Genomic DNA, 21,576 nt, shown 5'->3' on the forward strand with positions numbered 1-21,576 from the left:
TAGTAGGCCGTGCGTAACTTTCAGCTGTCGACGTTCAGCGCACACTTTGTCTCTGACACAATGACCCACTCTTACCACCAATCAATCGATAAAAGCCCCCAAAAAGGCTAGGATAAAAACATAAGCAAAAGACCATGAATGAAAAATAATGCCTGTATTGGGAATATCACTTATATAAATGGAAAAGAAACATTTTTACGATCAGGATTTTCTCCAAGAAATATGAAAAGAGGACTGACTACCGAAGAGAAAAAAGAGCTTGTTTTTATGGCTGGAGTTTAAAAAGAAAACTGTATTATACGACAGAGAGTTGTTTGTTCCGAGTTCTTTAACGTGTGAGTGCAAGTCTTTCAAAAAAAAAGTTTGATTAAAAACAATGAATCAAAAAACCACAGATTTGTGTGGGTTTGAATTTTGGAGGTTGGCATGAGGGTGATTTGACTCCTAAAAATGCTACAGTAGACACGTTAAGTAATGCATACGTAATTAAAACGCTTTGATGTGACAAGTGTGTCTTTGCAAACGCCTACCGCGTCAATAACGGGATGTGCCCTTTAGGCTAGTTTGAATCAACACTGAGAGGAAACGGAACTTAAATGAAGCTGTATAGTATGAGATGAAACTGTAATGTTGGGCTGGCGTAATTTATACAAATCAAATAAAAGGGGGGAAATGGCATATAATGAAAAAATAGTCGTCAGTTACTACTTGATTGACAATACGAGTAGAAGCTAAAGCCATTGAATTGGTAATTAATAGCTAAGGAATATATGAGGTGAATAAAAAGTATGGAACCAAACGTTTTTTGCTTAACCCTTTGAAACACGAATTTCATTTTTATTTCCGATTTTAATGACACTTGGTGTAGGCCGTCCTTATGTGTAGAAAAATGATGGAGTATACTTCCTTTTTGCAAAAAAATGTTTATTTTAACTTTTTTTGTGTTTCCATCATAAAGGTAAAAAAATTGAAGTCTGGTACGCGCCCACTGGTTTGGCCGCAAAAGCATATTCGGTTGACAATAAACTATCTAAACCAATTATACTTACCTGGTTAGTGCTTGAGTAACACATCCGTCCAAAAAAAAATGGAGTGGTTATTTCACTTTTTACAAAAATTTAGATAAAAATCGAAATCATTCACAGAAAGTAGTTTTTGTGATAATTATGAATGAACATGCAGTTTTCGCCAGTTGCGATTTTGCGATGGAGATCAATAGATAACATACCAATACCCACGAGGAAAGTGTGGTAAAGTATTTATTTTTTGAATGAACTAATTCATAAATGGCAAAGTACCCACTACAAAAATGTGATGTTTTATCAAGATAAAATTTTTCGAAATTCTATTTTGTTTTAAGTTCTACAAAAATTTTTATTTGTTTAAATGGCAACCCACTATAAAACCATTTTTTCTACGACCGTATACGATAGTAACTGTTTCCATACAGCGAATTACCTACGAAAGTTGACGATATCGAATTCTCTTAACGACACGGTGCCGAAATGAAAATACGGTAAAAGAGGTTGTGGGGTTGGCGTAGATCTCTAGGCGCGTCTGGCGACTTGAGCGTAATTGGCTGTTTGTTGGCATATGCATTTGTTTTTTTGACATTTAAATACTTCTTTGTTCAAAGTTCTGCAAATTCAAATCATCGAGTATTTAAACTTAGATCACCTTAATTAAGTAAGTACTTAATACTAATAGACTCCTAATTTATTACTGCCGACGTTAGATGTTTAACAGAAACATTAAATCGTTTCATTGAAAATAGTGGTGTTTTTTTTTGTCGTGGTATTACGGGGGTTGTAGAAAAAATAGTGTACATAACTTGCTGGAAAGTGTCTAACGCACACGACTGATGCCTCATGCATAAGACGTTCCACTTGTGCGTTATGGCTCAAAAGTGCTTAAATGCCTAAATTTACATTCAAAAAAACTTGTCCAAAAATGCGTTGGATTTCCAATCTTCAATCTGACAGTAGTTGACATTTTGCGTAAATCTTCAAGAAAATTGAAGTAAACAATGGTAAAATGGTGGTGAACATCACATGTGATTTGAAAAAGCAAAAGGGTGACGCAAATAGAGTTTGTGGTGTTGATTTTTTTTTGTAAAAGTGCAAGTTGCTGCGAATACTCAGAGGGATGAATACTTCAAGACGAGACGCGACGGTGCAAGTCGCCGAAATGTCGTCTTCGATTGTTTCTTATAAAGTATCAATGTTTTTAGTAATACGAGTAAGTATTTAAATATAAATGTAAGTAGAAAGTATTTTATTAAAAAAATGTAATAAAACGTCGTATTTGACTCGCACATAATGGCTATAATTCACTAGGATAATTTATACACTCGCATTTGGCTTGTGTATAAACTTCATCCTCTTGAAGTAAGCCTCCATTATGTGCTAAATAATATGCTACTATTAAACACTCTTTTTTAAATTTGTATAAAATCATTGATTTTGCATTTATTGATGTCGAAAATAACAAAAACGTCGTCCATATTCTTAAAAAATATTCGAGCTCATCTTATAAGTTCTTAAAACGGCTCATGAAAGGAGAATGGATGGTGAGTCGAAAATATTCGTCAACGACTGACTTGAAAGAAATGGAATTACACGGCGAACAATTAGTATCTGTACAAGGTATGAAATTATTGTTCAATATTTAGTCTTGTTTTCATCTGAGGATGACCATCTTGTGGTCGAAACACGTTTTTTGAGATTTAAAAACATGTGGTGTTTTGGGAGAGAAAACAATTTTCAATTTTTTCAACACCAAGGAGATCCAAGGAGAAGTTACGCTGTAGCATATTCACTTGTCATTTTCTGTCTTTTTTACGAAACGAACCACAAGAGTTTCTTTTGAATTCTTAGTTTTTATAATTTTTGTGGTGGTATCCATTAGTTCTATAATTTCCAACTGATTTGTATATAAAAAATTATCACAACAGATTGATGGATTTGAGGATTTTTTTCTGTTACTTTGTTACCTAACATGACTACTACTTGAAACCAATTATTTTACCTAAATTAATGTTTATTAGTAAATAATTTAACTCAATCGGATTACCAAAAAACTAGTTTCAGAGAAATTTAGTAGTGTAGAGCACACATCGAACGCAGACCCCAAATCAAATTAATCAAATAAATCTTAGGTCATTAATTGTTCGTCGTCGGATCGGAAAGAAATTAATTATAATTTGTTTATGGTTTGCGATGCAGGTCATCAATCAATTAAGCGTTAGCATGGCGCATCTACAAGCATGGGCAATAAATCTTGACGGAAATCAATAGGGTTGTGACACTTTGAATTTGCGGATGTGCGTTATGGGGCAACCCCAGGGGACTCGATATGTCACGGTTTTTTTAATAAGTGAGACCTGGTTTAGATCTATTCGAAAGGGCAAATGGTGTCAATATTACGATTGTTCATTGATTACCTCGAAAACATTATTATTATTTATTATTGATGTTTCCTTTCAGCAACTTTGTACTTACAAGTTTCGCGTGTTCAAATATAAAGCAAGCATAACTGGTTAAATTTGTAAAGGAAGATAATTAAGTACTTATCACCATTTCAAGGATGATGATGGTAGCTTCGCAATTAGAAAAGGGCTTCATTAACTGTCCAAGTTCTGTGTCCTAATGTTACAGTAGCACTCAGAAGTGCATGACACAATCTCACTGTGTACAATCATTATTTAATCTGAAACGAGGCTTTGAAAATTTTTCGGTCAATCAAAAGTGTGCGCTTGGCGCAAATTCTCACCCTCGTTTCGGTTTTATCGTCGGTTATGCTGCTTAATTAAATAGCACCTTATCAGTTGCCCCATGTATTCACAGTATTAAATGATGTTGATTAGAGGCAAGCTGATAAGAACAAACAGAAGCGGGTGCTTACCAAAACAATGTCCCTTTAAACGCTTGTGTAAGGGATGGACGGTTTTTGATAGGATTTCTGAAAATTGTGTTTGAAATACTTGCTCCAGATACTGGTTTGAGTCATAGTATAAAAAAATTAGTGACGTCGATAGTACCGAGAAAAGATACCGCATTCATTTATCTATTTAGTATTCAGAAATAAACAAGTATTTTTTTGGCAGAATTCCGATCAACGCCATCTTATGGTGAAAATAGTAAACGCGTAAACCCTTTTTTAAAGTTTTGACAATACTTTTTAGAACAAAGTTGAACATTTTTTGTCATCTATCGTATGAGATATGTGCCAAATTAATGCTTTTTTCTGTTTCACCGGAAGTGACATCAACTTTATTTTTTTAAATGGAATACCTTGAATATTTCACCACTTTTGGATTATTTGTTTAATTATTTTTTAAAGGGTTTTAGTACCATATGGCTAAAACCAACGTGAGATATTTGCCAAATAATATATTTATTAAAGTAGCCGAAGTAAGCAATGGAAAACAAGTAATGTTGATAAATATTATTACTTTGCATTTGCTCTTACTCTTTTTATATATTTTATATACTCTTTTTGGTATTAATCATGGCTGATAATATGTTAATTGACCATTATGCCTTTACACTGTTCGGTTTCCGATGAGAGAACTTTCAATTCAGCGAAAATTTAAGCGACTTGAAGAAAATTTGAGGATATTTGGGATTTTTAGAGAACCCAAATTAGAACACATGCGTCCATGCATGTGTAAGTTACTTGGAATTTCTCGAGTTGATGTTCTTGCATTTTCTTCAACACCTATCAACACCTATTTGGAAACTGTCAATTTTCGAAATTGGGTTTTTTAAAAGCCACAAACATCCTCTTAAGTTTTCGACGATTTGGAACTTCTCTCATCAGAAATCGCCCAAGAGCTAAATTTTGGTGGAGATCTTGGGTACACCATTAGGAATAAAGTGTCAAAAGTCCCCATCGATCCCATGTGTGCTTAAAAAGTTATTCGAGGTCAAAGGTCAAAATGTGACGTTTTTTAGATTTTTTTCGAAAACGGTAAGTTTTAGCCTAGACAAAAATTATAGATTTTAAAATTATCTACAAAAATGGTCTTTATACTTTTTTTCTAAGAATCACCATTCCTGAGATATCGCGATTTTAAAAGTTGAAGGAGTCACGTTCTATATGACATGCACATACAGAGTGCGCCAGAACTCCCGCTCCAAAGACAAATGTCATATAGGCTAAGATACCAGGAACATAGAAAAAAAGTTAAAAAAACGTTATCTATAAAAATCTCGAAGTTATGAGAGTTTAAATTTTGCAATTTTGACTTTATTTCTGTAGGAAAAATAATTTTTCAAGTTTTTTTGCTACAGGCTATTACAAGCGGAAACAAGGAAGCTGTATCCTAAACTGTAACTCTTTTTAATGTTATTTGTGGCTTTTATTGACAAAATTTTTGTACCTTTACTAAATAATTGTAAAAAAACATATACAAAATCATCAATATCATTAAATAGACATAAAAATGTAAAATGTCAAAAAATAAATGTCAAATTTTTTTGACGGCTACACTTTTTTAAACATTTTTTCCATGTTCCTGGTATCTTATCTTACTTGAAATTTTTCTTCTACTTCATAAAACTTATAAATATCTCGATTCCATTGGAATTAAAAAGAATTTATTTGGTAATACATACAGGATGTTCAATAAATCGGGCACTTCCTTGAAATGGAGTAATTGGGTAGTCCCCAGAGTGCTGAAAAAATGTTTAAAAAATTCTATCAGTCAAAAAAATTTGACATTTATTTTTTGACATTTGAAATTTTTTTATGTCTATTTAATAATACTGATGACCTTGTATATGTTTTTTTATAATAATTTAGTAAAAGTACAAAAATTTTGTCAATAAAAGCCACAAATAACATTAAACAGAGTAACAGTATAGGATACAGCTTCCTTGTTTTCGCTTCTAATAGCCCGTAGCAAAAAAACTTGGAAAATTATTTTTCCAACAGAAATAAATAGAGTCAAAGTGCAAAATTTAAACTCTCATAACTTTGAAATTTTTATAGATAATTTAAAAAAAAAAAAAATTTCTATGTTTTCTATGGCATTTGTCTTTGGGGCGCTGTATGTGCATATGATGTAGAATGTTACTCCTTCAACTTTTAGAATCGCGATATCTCAGGAATGGTGATTCTTAGAAAAAAAGTATAAAGACCATTTTTGTAGATAATTTTAATTAAGATTTATAATTTTTGCCTGGGCTACTTTTTAGATAAAACTTACCGTTTTCGAAAAAAATCTAAAAAACATCACATTGTGACTTTTGACCCCGAATAACTTTTTTATTTGTGGCTTTTATTGCCAAAATTTTTGTACTTTTACTAAATAATTATAAAAAATATATACAACATCATCAGTATCATTAGATTTGCTCGTTTCACGTGAAGCAAAAAATGTTTTTCTTTTGCAGTTTTGCGTAAAATCAAAGAAAAAAATATTTTTCCTTTTGTACTGTATAACACTTTTTATGAATTTTGATAAATCTTATTTTTCTTTTATTTCAAATTTTTATTATAAACAAGAAACTTTTTTGTGAGACTGCCCCTCATTGGTTTGCATAAATTATTTCGGAGTATTTAGTTATTTTGTATGTGAGTTTGCATATTTTATTAGTCCCAATCTGGCGCTCAAAGCACAGTTATTACGTTGTAATTGTTTGAAATTTTTGCGGATTCTCAAAGCTTTGTTGTTGGCTCTCTTTAACTCTGCACATGATGTAAATTGGCTTAGAAAGGCTTTCGATTTTGTGTAAAAAGTACGTTTGATACGTCTTTTCTTGAACACGTTGTTTCGTTGTAAAAGGAAAGTTTGGCTTCACCTGCATCCCAGATGTGTATAAAAGGCCATAAACCATTAGGGCCGCAAGTGGTTTGATGTGGCAGAATTTCCATTCGCGTGTCTGTATAAATCCCTTTCGTATTCAACTTATGGACACCAGCGGGCTCCATTATTCCAATTGGCTCATTCCTATTCGTACCTCGCACATCTGTTTCTGTTTCACTGACGCCTCGTTTGGGTCCCACCTGACATCGGGGGACACTTTTCATAAATCAAACATTGATTCACGTCCAAATATTATTTTTAATACAAAAATTAATTTTTTGGTTTATTAAAAATCCAATCCAAACTAAAGAAAAATGTAAACATTTGTTCTAAAGTTACTACAGCAATAAGGAGCTTGCTCCCAAAGGAAACTATTCAATCTTATTTTTTGATTGCTAAGGGATGCATTTATTGGCAGCAAGTATAATCCAACAAAAACAATAACTAAAAATCAATACATAGACGATTTGTTCTATTTGTATTATTTATTTAATAATTTCTTTTGAAGACCTGTTTTCTATAGAATTTTTATAGAGTTCCAACCTGCACTAACATTAATTCTACTCTGCAATTAATTATAAACTTCTCAAGTTGCTTGAGGTGTTCACAAGTGCATCGATAATGCATCAGACAACTACCCGAAGTACGAACTATGTTGAAGACAGCGCATCTAATAATCGAATCACTCCATAACTGAAAAAGACAAGATTTATCAATAATCTGCTGAAAATAATTTTTACGATAGTTTGAGAAAATAAATTACATATAATTTTTCTTCGAGATAAAAGCCTCGTTGATGTATATTAAATGCACAAAATTTTTCTTACAACCTTTGGTCATGGAGTTTATCACGCACTTCCTGTGTGGGCAATCTGGTCGAAATCAACGATAAATCCCAATTTTAATATACTTCAAGTCTGTTTTCAAATTATACAGAGTGTTCCGTCTAAACCCCACAACAGAAGTATTGGGAGTTGGAGTAATCGTATTTATTTGAAAATTGGTACATAGCCATAAACCATTAAGTCCTCCTAAATGAAAATATTTTCAAGATAGCGACACTTCCAATTATACCGGAAGTCGGTCTCAACTTTCTTATTTTTAATGAAAAGGTATATTTTTTACTGCGTTTTTTGGATTAATCGGGTTATTTTAAGAGATTTTTTATCAGCCTTTTCTATACCTAAATTTAGCCGTTTTTGAAATATTTGGAGTTTTTCTAAAATTTTTGGATCTGCACCTTCCAATTTAAAAATGGGTAACTGCCATTTTTTAAGATTTTGAATTCGTTTTTTTGGCGTTTGAAAGAGAAAGTTTAGATCCTTTTTCTGGTGTTTTCAAATTTTGAAAAAAAAAACATATCCCAAAATTTTAAGGTTACTTTTGTAATAATTCAGATACTCATAGCTCAATTTTTTCAAATGAAATACCCCAATTTTTATTTGACGAAATAGAAGAGAATTTAATTGTGCACTGATCTGTATTAACATTCCCTATACCTAAATGTAATAATTTTCAAGTTATGGACTTTTTTTTTAAGATTACAGAAAATTTATTACTAGCCACACATGTCAAAATTTTCTCTAAACAAACGTCAACAGTAAATTACTATTTGAGAAATAGTGCCAAAATATGAAGAATCAAAGTTATGCAAACTTAATTATTATTGATAGGTTCTACCATGCGATCATTATTTGAAGCTAACAAGTGAGAAAAATTTATTTTTGTTTAATGAACGACATCATAATTATGTTACACTCTCCATAAATACAAAATAAATTAATTAAATTTGAGTAGTTTTGACTATCCATATTTTGGTACTATTTGTCAAATAATGAGTCACTGTTGACGTTTATTGAGAAACAATTTTGACATTTTTGATTTCCATAGCAAACTATACGAAAACGTAATAGATTTTGACAGTCTTAACACCATAACTTAAAAATTATTAAATTTTGGTATAGGGAATGTTAATACAAATCGATGCAGAATTAAATTCTCTTCCATTTAGTAAAATAAAAATTGGGGTATTTCATTTGGAAATTTAGAGTTATGGGTATTTGAATTATTACAAAAGTAACCTTAAAACTTTAGGGTTTGTTATTTTTTTTTTTCAAAATTTGAAAACACCAGAAGAAGGATTTAAACTTTCTCTTTCAAACGCCAAAAAAAGGATTCAAAATTTAAAAAAATAGCAGAGTTACCGATTTTTAAAGTGGAAGGTGCAGATCCAAATATTTAAAAAAAAACGGTTAAATTTGGGTATAGGGAAAGCTGATGAAAACTCTCTTAAAATAACCCGATTAATCCAAAAACGCAGTAAAAATATAGCTTTCCATTTAAAATATGAAAGTTGATAACTTCCGATATAAGCGAAAGTGAAAATATTTTCATTTAGGAGGACTTAATGCATTATGGCTATGTACCAATTTTCAAACGATTATGATTATTCGAACTGCCAATACTTTTAATGTGGGGTTTAGACGGAACACCTGTATAAACAAAATTTAGCTGAGATTATTAATAACAGCTTTTTTTTATTTTTGGTCCTAAAAATGTTGTTAAAAAAACTTTCACCATCTAAAGAAATACTAAAAATTAAAGTATGTTTACCAAACCTACATTAAACATTTCTTTTAAAATTTTATCAGTACTATTTTTTTTACTAACGTTTAATCTAAAACCGAAACTCTCAACTCCTTTTATAAAAATTACCAGGGATAAATTTGCTAGAAGTGTCAACATCAAGACTTATTGATGTTTCCGTTGAAATTATTTTTTTGCGTCGAATTGTGACAAATGATAGAAATGCGGGTGGAGGAGATGTGGGGTTTAGATTATCATGTTGCGGCTGGAAGGCCCAGAAAAGCGATCAGGTCCGTTCAAATACATCACTATTTATTACCCTGGATATTTTTCCTGTGAGAACACGAAGTTTCCGGTTCAAGCGTGCCATATTTCACATTTTACGAGAAAACAATACTGCCTGTAAGGGATCAAGGAGCGGCGATCCTTTACATATGATGCCGGTCGAGTGTAAGCGGAGAATTATTCAGATTAAAGGTTGGAAGGATAATTCAAAACCCTTCGGGGAGTTATTATTTGTTTAATCTTGCAGAGGAAAAGTTGATATTCAGAAAATTATTTTAAAATTAATTGGTTTTGTGGATGTCTCCTTCAATCTCTTTGATTTATATTTTTCATTAAGAAAGATTTTTTGTGAGAAAACATGGCAATTTGCTTTAATCATTAAAATCCTATTACAGTAAAAAAACACTGAATTAAATAAAATAGGTAAGAAGCGAAAGACGATTTTGCAGAATTTGCATTTTAAAATCTTATCCACGTTGTGTTAATTCTTTTGTGATTACCGTCATCAACAACAATGAACAATATTCCATTGTTAGGATGAATGGTCGAAAATAAGACGAAGGTTCAACTAATACCGTGTGTCTATAAATGTAGCACAGAATTAAATTTATAACCCTAACATTCCAGCTCGGCTGATTGATGCATTCACATATCTAGCAAGTTCCTTCTAAAGCACAACTATTTGTCCACTGTCAGTAAATAACGTCAAGTGTAGTGATGCCATTTCTCACAAACGCACTTTCTAGATAACTCGCGTCTTACTGAAATTGAATTCCCGACACCACCTCTACCTGACACCAACAATCGTCCTTAATTTCTACCTTGAATTGTTATACGCTTCCTGCTGCGTACCTACCTATTTACTTCCAATGGAATAAGTTTTCACAACCATGTAATCATCATTAATAAAAAATTTGGGTTGAATTACAGTAGAACCAACATTAAAAAAAAATTGAATATGGGCAGATGGAATTTCGATCTGAAATTAACAGGTTCAAAAAAAAACGGATCACTTAATTTCAGATTCTTTTTTTAAGAAAATTATTCTGGTCAAAACCGTGTTCTGCAAATGTCGTTTGTTTACGACTTACAAACAAAAGTTTATAAACGAATTCTTGGAAAATTCATAATACAGGGTGATTCACGAGGAATAACGAGCCTGACCAAATTCTCGATGCAACCACCATTATTCGCAAGTTGCTTTGCGACAGTTTTAAAAAATTATAATTTGAATCCACGATGTCTATTATTTTCATCAATCATCGTCATTGTCATTTTTGACAAACGCTACAAATTTATTATAAACTGAGCAAAATGTGGACCATAGAACACCATGTGGACTTATTCAAATGAGGAGAAGACAGACATGATTTTATCTTATGGAGAATGTTTGGAAAATGCATCTCTTGTTGCTCGTGTGATGTCCAATGATATCCCGAAAGCTCGCTATGATTTCGAAATCTACTGGACCTATGAAAATGTAATGTTAATGTTGTAATGTATAAATTATTTTGTTTATTTATGTATATTTTTACCTATACTTGGGTGTCCCACGAGTAATAATGAGCCTGAATTTTTTTTTGAAGCAACCAACATTACATTTCAAAGACAACGTGGATATTAAAATATTTGGTTTTAATAAATTAAACGTAGTGACCAAAGAGCACTTCAACTTTAATTTATAAAAAGTCAAACCTTGGAGAATTTGGTGAGAATTACTAAAATGTAGACGAAAAGACCCACAAGATTCTCATTTATACAGAATGTTTAAAAAAACGCTTCGCAGAGTGCACGTTTTTATCCTGCGCGATATCCAAATAGACAGGCTCCCTAAAACTGGAGTAAAGTCATTTTGACTGACCGAAATTTGTCAAAAATTAAAATACGATTACTATGTTTAATTAATTAAAACGAAATATTTTAATATCTACGTTATCTTTGAAATGTAATGTTGGTTGCTTCAAAAAGTTTTTCATGCTCATTATTACTCGTGGGACAACTTGTATTTATTACTTGATTGACGTGTCTTATAACTTTAAATTTGCTTGGACGAATAAAAAAAAGTTATTATTATTAATATCGAAAGATCAAGATAATTTGTAATGGAGTCATCTTTGAATTTGAAAACGTATGTCTAATTTTGAACTAACTGCACGGGAAACGCCAAATAAAATAACAAGTCAAAAGTCAAACGGCAAAATGGACTGGAATTAGTCGCCGGGGTATAAGGTAAATCATAAATTTAGTTATTAAAATCATCATCTTTTTGATCATGCTATTTTACCTTTCGATTTGTCATTTTATTTGACATTTCACAGACATACGTTTTCGGATCCAAGATATACAGGGTTATTCATAAATATGAAGCAAAAATGACCTATAAAATGATGTTAATTTAAATAATGAATCGTGTCCTATCTCTACAGATATAAGAATTTTACAGGTATTAATTAAAGTATGCGTTTTTTATTCAAAATGTATTACTCTATTGTTTTGAGCAATCAAAAATTAATGTTATGCGGCCAAAAAAAAAAAAAACGGAAACATACAGAAAATATGACCTATTGGAACCGGAAATTGAGAAGATGTATCCAGTTTTCCTGATTACCAGTTTAAAAGGTTCTCGCAAGTAACTATTTTAAATTTTATAATATTTGGTCAAATAAAAAAAAAAGAAACACACACACACACACATATAGGATAAGGAAAGTAAAAAGGAACTATTTATTTGATTCATGTTGTAGTGTTTTCAAAAATATTTGGTTTGATGAGTCGAATTTTGAAAATAAGATTGGCAGAAAATTGTCAGTTACCTACCCTGTACATTTCTGCGAAGTGCCTGTTTTAAAAATAGCCTAACGTCTCCCTCCTAAAACATGAAATTCTATTATGACTAGTTAGCAACGTAACTTGCTGAGAAAACATAATATGTGCACATCAGTCTGTTTGCTTAGTTAACACTGTACAAGTAGCAGAGAAGTGCTCTTAAATTGAAAACTTAGCAAACTGTCGTATACGGACCGTAAACACATTCGAGGTTGGACATAGTCAGGAAACCACAAATTAACCCTTCTGAGTAGTTGAAGCAGCAGGCGTTGAATCTATACCAACTGATAAAATGTTGTTTCGTTACACACTCTATTATAAAATCGATAAATTACTAGAGTATAGTACAGTGTGCCTCAAACTATTTGTAACAATGTTCTTAAAAGAAACTGAAAAAAATACAGGATGTCCCACCTAATAAGACTTTCGGATCTAATATCTCTATTATTTGCCAACGGATTTTATAGTTATTTATGTATTAAGGGCATAATTAGGAATTTCGAAAAATTTTAAAAGTCTTCATTTTGAAGAGAAGTTGAATGACATTGAATTAATGGCTTAGAGGTGCTTTAAAAAGTCTCTTTTTAAGCAACAAAAAAACCGAAAACTATAAAGAAATCGTAATAGTTATTTATGTATTAAGGGGATAATTAGGAGATTATGGCATGCAGGAAAGTTTGAAGCCCGAGGAACAAGGGCTTTTAAATTCTCGAGGGCCATAATCGACAATTATGTCTGTGGTACATACAACGTTTTATTCTATTTTATAATTTGTAGAAGATTCAAACAAATATTTAGAAGGAAGTCAAGTAGAATGTTAGCCATTTTGACATTGTTAAGGTTACTGCGTTTGTTTAAAAAACAATTCATTTTTCGAAATGAACGTTTCTGAAGCGTAAAGCGTTTATTCAAAAGAAATTTCACAAGAATTTGAAACTGCTCAGGAAAAATTGATTCCCCATAAATCAAAAGATTTGTATGTGAAAGAATAGGACAAGTTTTGATACCATTGTTTGAAAAATTAAACCAACCGTTGCTTGTCGGATTTTTCACAGATCTGTGCCATGAAAACCAATTTATGGGGCGTATTTTGGGGGCGTATACAGATCATTATTGAATAAAATAGAATAAACGAAATTGAAGTATTCAGTTGCTAGAGATTAATATCGTGTTATTAAAACAACCCTAGCCCTTAAAATGTGATTTTAACATACCTTCTAAAAGTGCTAAAGTACTTAAAATCTATATCAAATTGTGAATCGCCAACAACAAATGTTATAAGCAAAAGTCTGTCCTTGAAAGAGATCCCGCTTACAAGAAAGAAGAATAATAAAATTGGGTTAAAAGTAGCTGAATTTGTAAAAATATGGGCGGCTATAAAAAAAAACGATATTACCGAATTTTGGTCATCTCAAGCTGTCGGGCAACAATGACATTAATATTTGAGTTTTGTTGTCTTTCTAACTTTAAGAAGTTAATAACGTTATTTGGGAACTACATTTATTGGACTAACCAGTTCAATACAACAAAAGATGCTCGAAGGTAGCACCACTGGCATCAATGGTTCTAAAAGTTCTAAAGGTGTTCTAACCTACTTTACTACAGGTTTTCAGGGTTGGAAAAAGTGGTAATTGGAGACGTTAAACTATTATTCGTTTAGAGTTAACTTTGATAAAATTCTTTCAAAAATTAGATCAAAATTTTAACAACATAATCGACGTTTTTCTGCTGTTTCAGACGAGTGCTTTAGTTATTTTTTTGTGTAGAGGTCTATTTATTAGTCCAATAATAGTTTCGCTTACTTTTAAATTAAGAACATTTGTATTAAAATATTTTTTTCTTGAGGTAATTTTTTTAATATTAATGTAATTTTCGCCTTCTAATAAGTTATCTACAGTTTAAACTTTAAAAAAATCTGTTGGCAAATATCAGAGATATTAGACCCGAAAGTTTTAGATGGAACACCCTGTATAATGAAACATTTAAATAAAAAATATAGATTGCCACATTAAAAAGGTACCAATAGATTTGAAAATTTTATAATTTCATTATTGCTAGTTAACACACTCCATAACAAAAAAAAATAGATCAGACGGTATAACAAAGCCTAGTACTGGTATCCGTATGCAAAAGTTTGAATCGAAAACCAAAACACAGTTCAGCACCATTTACAAAGACAAATAAAAAAAAAACATTTTTCCAAACGGTTTGGGTCAATGCAAATTTGTCAAGTACCTAGGTATATACAAAAAAAGTTAAAATAAAGTCAGACTTTTATGGTGACTAAAAAATTGAAAATATTATAATAGAAGTTTTATTAGTTTTAAGAACAACAAAGCCAGTTTGTAAATTTAATAAACATGGAACATTAAAGTAACCATTCAATTTGATTTCTCTTTGCGTTAAATAAGAAGCTTCCTTCACAAAAGATAAAAGCAAAAACCAGCCGATGAACAAAGACTTTCATTAATCTGTATTACTTCCACTTGATGCTTTTCAAATTGGCAAATGTACTTCAAAGTCTTTGTTATTTTTATTACCATTTGCAACTTTGCATTTTTAACATATTTGAGGTGTATCCGCAATAAAAATAATAGTCGATCCCAGTAAGTCCCATGTGATATGGCCTTATTGGAAACAATATACTACCACTACAGAACTTTTCGCATATGTGTTTGTAGCTCCGCATCCATTTTACATTTAATGCCTTTCCAATTCATATCGAATTCTGCAAAACGTGCCATTTAGATGACGCTACAATACGGACAAAATTTCATAGCTCAAGGCATCGATCACATTTACGAGTATGTTTCAATTATTTTAAAGTCTACTATTTTTAATAATTCTGTACATTTCTTTACACGGTTAATGCCTTTGTTATTATTCATTTCATTTGTACGAATAAGTATTTTCATTCAGTGAAAACAAATGTGATTTAATTATAAAGATTGTTTTAAATATTTTTTTATGTAAAATATCTAAACTCACCTTATTTTTTATTTTTGTAAACGATGATCGGAATTACCATTATAGAGTAATTGGAGTATTTGGTTAGTATGAATTGAATTATAATATTTTTATTTATTATTATTATTTCGTTATTGATTGAAGGTTGGTAGAGGAAGAATGAAAAAATACAGTAATAAAAATGTACACAATTTATTCAAGGAATATAACATTCTCTTAATTTCACATTTATAGAAAATATTTTACATAACACATTTTGGCCATCCGACAATAAATTTAATTAATCTGGAAAGTGGGATATTAACTGTAGAAAAGGGCGCTTTTTAGCACTTACGTAGTACGAAGAGTACATGAAGAATTAGTAGAATGGACTCTAAAATTGCTGATGATGAGTGAAAAGTGCTTCCGCTTGCTGTAACAAATACACATTATATCCTTTGTTATTAACTATGTAAAAACAAAATCCAGAACACATTCAGCAACGAATATTTTATAGGTCTATAATGCTGTTGACAAAACACATTTAAAAACAATAAAAAATGCAAGTTCAGAGGGAAACACAAGCATCAGCTATAAGCCACTACGATAAACTTTAAAATAGTTTTGTGTACACAAATTTAAATAAAAAAAATGTGAGTCATTTATAACTAAATTGTAAATATAAAAAACACAATGTCACAATAAAAGAAATAATTTTCGTATGCATCATATGTAAGCTGTAGGTACCAGCTGCTTCAATCTATATGGTTTTAAATTATGTCAAAGCAGTTGCTACAAGATTTTACGATGATGCACATATTTGATTTTATGATTTTATTTTATGTGAAGCGAGGTTGACCAGCAAATCTATTACTATTTGATAAAAATAATAGATATAAGCTTGTATTGATAACTAAAAAGGGATTATTTTTTTTGGTTGTAATGTGTGAGTGTATTTGTTGCACTATAAACTTGCATTGAAGTTTTATTTTGTCGCAATCCTTTTTTAAATCATCGATTTGTTCTTTGAAAAAAGCGACTTAACTTAATGGGATGCATTAAAAGATGATGAATTATAGAAATCATGGAAATTCCTGCTAATAAAAGCTGGGTAACTTAGACGCAAACAATGTTGCTGATATAATATGATGCATTAATTATTGACGGTATTAAAAGCATAATGCATAAAGCAATGATAATGAATTAAAATGATAGATGTCTGATTATAGCTATTATGACTATTCGAGCGACCGTTAGGGAGCAAGAATTTAGTAGACCGAGATTTTTAAACTATAAAACTTGTGTTGTCTTCAATTTTTTTTCCAACACTAATATTGAATAAAAAATATCGGTTTCTGTCTACATTTCTGTTTACATTTATAAAAGTTGGCTACCAGCCAAAATCGGTAAGGTAATATTATATTATTAGGTCAATTGTCAGAATTTACTAAGGAATTGAAAAGAATGGAGGCTTTAGAAGTCAATCAGTATAAGACCAATCATGTTAAAAATGAGTTAATTAAGTGTATTAAAATTTTTTTCGACAAAAAATCCTACAAAGGTGAAAAACAAAATTTTTATTGAAAGAAATTGATTATACTTTAAAGTAATGCCTGAAATGAAAGATTTAATAATACAGTGTCATCTGAACCACATAAATCATTTTGAGAAAAATTGTGACAGATTGGCTTCTGAGCCCTCCAGATGTGAAAACCAATAATTGTATGTAACGTTATTTATTTAAACATAAAGAGAACTGTAAACAATACCTTATAGTTTTATATAACAATGAAAATTCCGGGGAAAATTCATTACAACTGATTTTCATTATCGCCGTTAAAATAAACATTGATGGTGCTATGTAAAATGTAACCATGACAGGGGAACATGTCATGCAAATGCAAGTAGCTCAATCTGTTTTAAAACAAATTTTTGGATTTAATTGTTTTCAGCTATCGGTTCAATCGACAGAAACCGATAAAATCTTGAACATACGGCAGATGCAATCAATGTCATAACATCTTTAATAGATGTCTTAAAAGTCCTCGCTCGCAAGCTCGTTCGGATTTCAACTAACATCTGCGGCTGTTATGACATTGGTTACATCATTAGGTATGTTAACAGCTATTACTAAATTCAAAAGAGATTTGTCAAAATAATAAAAATTGACAAAATTTTATACTGATATTTTATTATATTAGACGTATTTTTTGGAAGAACGTGTATTAATTAACAGCAACATAAGAGGTAAGCTTAAATTAAATGCACCATAGAAACAGTATAAGGTATTACTGTTGAAAAGTAGTTACTTACGAACCAAGTGCGAGAAGACACTTTTTGTGCATGAGCGCATTGTTTGAGTGACGAAGGAGCGACGAAGGCGCATCGAGGTTTGTACAATATTTTTTTGAAACAAAAAATAATGTTTTTTGTATCCTTAATGGAAAACAGCAATTTTAATAGGTAGAATTTAATAAGAAAATGTTTTATGTTACTTATTACCAACACTTTTCTAGTTATCATTAGCAACACAATCATATACAAACAAATAAGTATGACATTTAACATGCGTTGCCAAGGGTTAAGTGTGAAAAATTTACACGTCTAGATTTAATTTTAAGTAATTTTTTTTAGTATGTGAAATATTAAACCTTCGTATTTAATATCGTGTTTGTAAAATTTTGTTATTTGTATTAAATGTTGTTTTTTTGATTTGTGTGTGTTTTAATTTAAGAATTGGCCTTCAGAGTATTGCAGATTATGATACTTTAAAAAAAAATCTACCGTCCATTTCGCTTATTTTATTTTTACTCTTGAATTTTTATGCTTTATTCTTGAATGGATGCCTTATGCAACTCGAATTCTAATGTACTATTTCATAGTTTGTTAAAGTGATAGATGACCAAAAAAATTTAATGCATTAGTTTCTACATAAGACCGAAATAGTTATTTTCAAATTTCATAACAAGGGCGGGAAGATAGGCATTCCGAAATGAAAGCCCTAGTTTTTAAATCGCTTTCTTGCAAATGTTATGAACAACGTTGTTCCTATAATCGTGAACATTTTTCCTACAATTGTCCTAGTTGAATTTTTTGGTATTTTGTTTTAAGATTTAAATCGTGTTAGAATGGTTGCTATGTGAAACAATAAGGGCATTATAAGTGCGGAAATTGGTCACTTCTTGTAGGCAAAATTGATTGGTTGATTTTTTATTACAGAAATCTCATATTCTTTGACACTATGTGAGAATGATTTTTATATACAGAATATTCGTTTCTGTGCATTCTCACACTGGTGTTACAATGGTCACATCATGACCGTCATCAATTTTCGAATAAATTTGTTCAAATTGTTTTTAAATTTTAGTCGTAAAAAAGTATTGTCTGGAACTCGTTTAGAATGGGATATTCCACTGTCGTGGAACTTTTTTACTTATGCGGAATATGTCATGTTCTAAACTGGTTAGAGGATATATTTACTATTCCATAGTGGTTAAATAATGGACACATTTGGAAGAGGCGTCGGGCGAAAACTATATGATGCTAATTTCCAGTGTCAAAAAACATGCTGCACAATTAAAAAGAATAACGAAAAAAAGTAGAAGGGCATTTAGTTGATTTTATTTATATCTACAGGGTGCGCCAGAACTCGCGCCCCAGAGAATAATGCCATATAAGGTAAGATACCAAGAACATGGAAAAAATGTTAAACAAAAATTATCTATAAAAATTTCGAAGTTATGAGGGTTTAAATTTTGCAATTTGACTCTATTTATTTCTGTTGAAAAAATAATTTTTAAAGTTTTTTTGCTATAGGCTATTAAAAGAGGAAACAAGGAAGCTGTATCCTAAATTGTAACTCCGTTCAATGTTATTTGTGGCTTTTATTGGCAAAATTTTTGTTCCTTTACGAAATAATTGTAAAAAAGCATATACAAGATCATCAGTATCATTAAAACAATTTACACATTATTTGGTGTGAATTTTACTGAGTGATAATTATTAAAGTGTGTTTTCTAAATGTGTAATAATAAAAGAAATTTGTATTAAAATTCATACACAATTATCATAAAACCATTAAAATCTGCACCAGTTTTTTACAAATTTTAAAGAAAGATATCCAATAAATGATGTCCTAGATTTCAGTTCCAAAGACTATCGTTTTCAGTCACAACATTGTTGCGGGTTAATTTTGTGATAAAATAATTGAAGTATTTTAGTGTTTTCATTCGGAATGCAATGATGGCTAGTAGTTAAGTTTTATAGACATAGGGCTACATATTCATACTTTAAAAAAACGCTCTTTATACAGGGTGTTTAGAGTCTTGGAGTTGAAATTTGACCTAGTAATAGAAGAGTACAGAAATACTGTAACCGAGAAAAAAACTCACACAATTGTTATTATCAAGAATGTTATTTAACTCTAAAATATTGGTACACGGTTTGAGGGTCACTGGAATTATTTCCTTGTTCAGATATAATTTTATTGTTGCAACAGATAAAAAAATCGTGTCCATAACAATGAAAGAGAAAAGTCACTTCATAGTTTTGACACTGTCATCATTTGATTTACTTTTGTTTTAGTTTTTATCAAAATTCAAAGGTCATCTGTTTAATCTCTTTCAGCGAATGGTTTCCAATAGGTTTGATTCGTTTTTCTTAATTTTTCTCCAAATTTATAAACATGCATGGCAAAATATTAAAATAATAAATTGGTTGTCGTGATTATGATTTACGGTGAAACACAAGGTAATGATAATAATGACCATTGTTGCAGCCGAAGCAGCACTTCACAAACAAATAGTGTAAAATGAATAATTTCCTTTAACAACGTGAATTTTTGTTTTATGTAGCGTATTAGTTTTCTTCTACCGTGAATCTCATTTAAATTTCAACCTCAAGACCGTAAAACTACTATCTAATAAATATATCAAATTGTCAAAATAAATATTATTTAATTGCTATTTTATGAAACCAGCTATGCGCACAATTATTAATGTATAAAGATTGTTTTCTACATGAAACTAATTATCGCTAACAACAAATAATAATTTTAACGAGTATTTTAATCATTTCAATACATTTCAATTATACAAAGTGTCCATAAATGATTGAAGGATCAAGTTGGATTTGAAATAATGTCAACCTCTGGTGTGCCGCTTTAGGTATATGATACTGAATATTGATAACACAAAATGTATTTGACATGTGACAGTTACAGATTTCAAAATTGTGTCTCTTAGAAAATAAAATGGTGGCAAAACTGTAATAAACGGTCACAGGTGAAAAGGGATAGTTAAGTGAAAGCGTGTTGTGAAAAGAAAGCAAAATTTTTTAGTTTTTGGAAATGGGTGGATCGTGTGAGCGGCGCGAGAACCCAAAAGGTTTTCCAAAAGGATTTTTAATGAACACTTTTTAATCAAATTTGGTGTGAGGTCAATCACAAAGTGTTGTTTAGGGCCCAAAGACCATTTAAAAATGATTTGCAGGTGTATTTGAAGAGGATGTAAGAAGAATAAGGTTAACAAACTGATAACGCACAGTTTTTTTGATCGCCCATTTGACCATCACTTCGTAATTGCATTTGAATAGTGTGGAAGAGAACATTTTTTTGAATCAAAAGAAAAGTGGCGAATCAAATATGATTTGAGCCTGATGATTTCTCGTGTTAACCTTTTTGTGATAATCAGTTTTAATAATAAACTAGGTAGACACTAAAATTGTTAGAATTTTAATAAAATAGAATGTTCCGAGGTGCTTCTTGTCACGGTGTAATTCTTGTTCTCAATCTAGAACTGCAACAAAAGCAGTCAATTGAAAAATGTAGTAAATCTGAAATTTATCACTGCCACATGTCAAATATTTTTTTGTGTTATCAGTATTCAGTATCACATAAAGCGGCACATTCAGAGGTTAAAATTATTTCAAAGCCAACTTAATCCTTCAATCATTTACGGACACTTTGTATTTATGCAGAACTAAAGTCAAAATATCAAAACAATTATAATCAAATCAAGAAGTCCAATTTTAACTTGTTTTGTTGTTTTTAGTTATTGTTGTAGTTTAAAGTATTTATGTTTTGTTTTTAATTACATCAGTAATACTGAACGAAAGAACGAGTC

General features: G+C 30.8%; 1 protein-coding gene across 3 annotated transcripts in view; it reads right to left on the reverse strand.

The window, feature by feature from the left end:
- Window positions 1-15,648: 15,648 nt before the first annotated feature.
- Window positions 15,649-21,576, reverse strand: part of LOC123012303 — a 41,186-nt gene continuing 35,258 nt past the window's right edge. The window contains exons 6-7 of one of the 3 annotated variants that reach the window (XM_044410149.1): window positions 15,810-15,887; window positions 15,649-15,760 (exon numbers count right to left, since the gene is read on the reverse strand). In XM_044410149.1, coding sequence (XP_044266084.1) covers window positions 15,756-15,760; window positions 15,810-15,887 — 83 coding nt within the window. In that variant the 3' untranslated portion in view covers window positions 15,649-15,755. Of the gene's footprint in view, window positions 15,888-21,576 lie in introns of all 3 variants that reach the window. The other 2 variants (XM_044410145.1, XR_006413212.1) reach the window with 2 other exon arrangements.

The sequence above is a fragment of the Tribolium madens genome, unplaced genomic scaffold (genome assembly GCF_015345945.1).
Source record: "Tribolium madens isolate multiple individuals breed KSU strain unplaced genomic scaffold, Tmad_KSU_1.1 Scaffold_19;HRSCAF=116;Tcas5.2_LG9, whole genome shotgun sequence".
In the NCBI taxonomy this organism is placed as follows: domain Eukaryota; kingdom Metazoa; phylum Arthropoda; class Insecta; order Coleoptera; family Tenebrionidae; genus Tribolium; species Tribolium madens.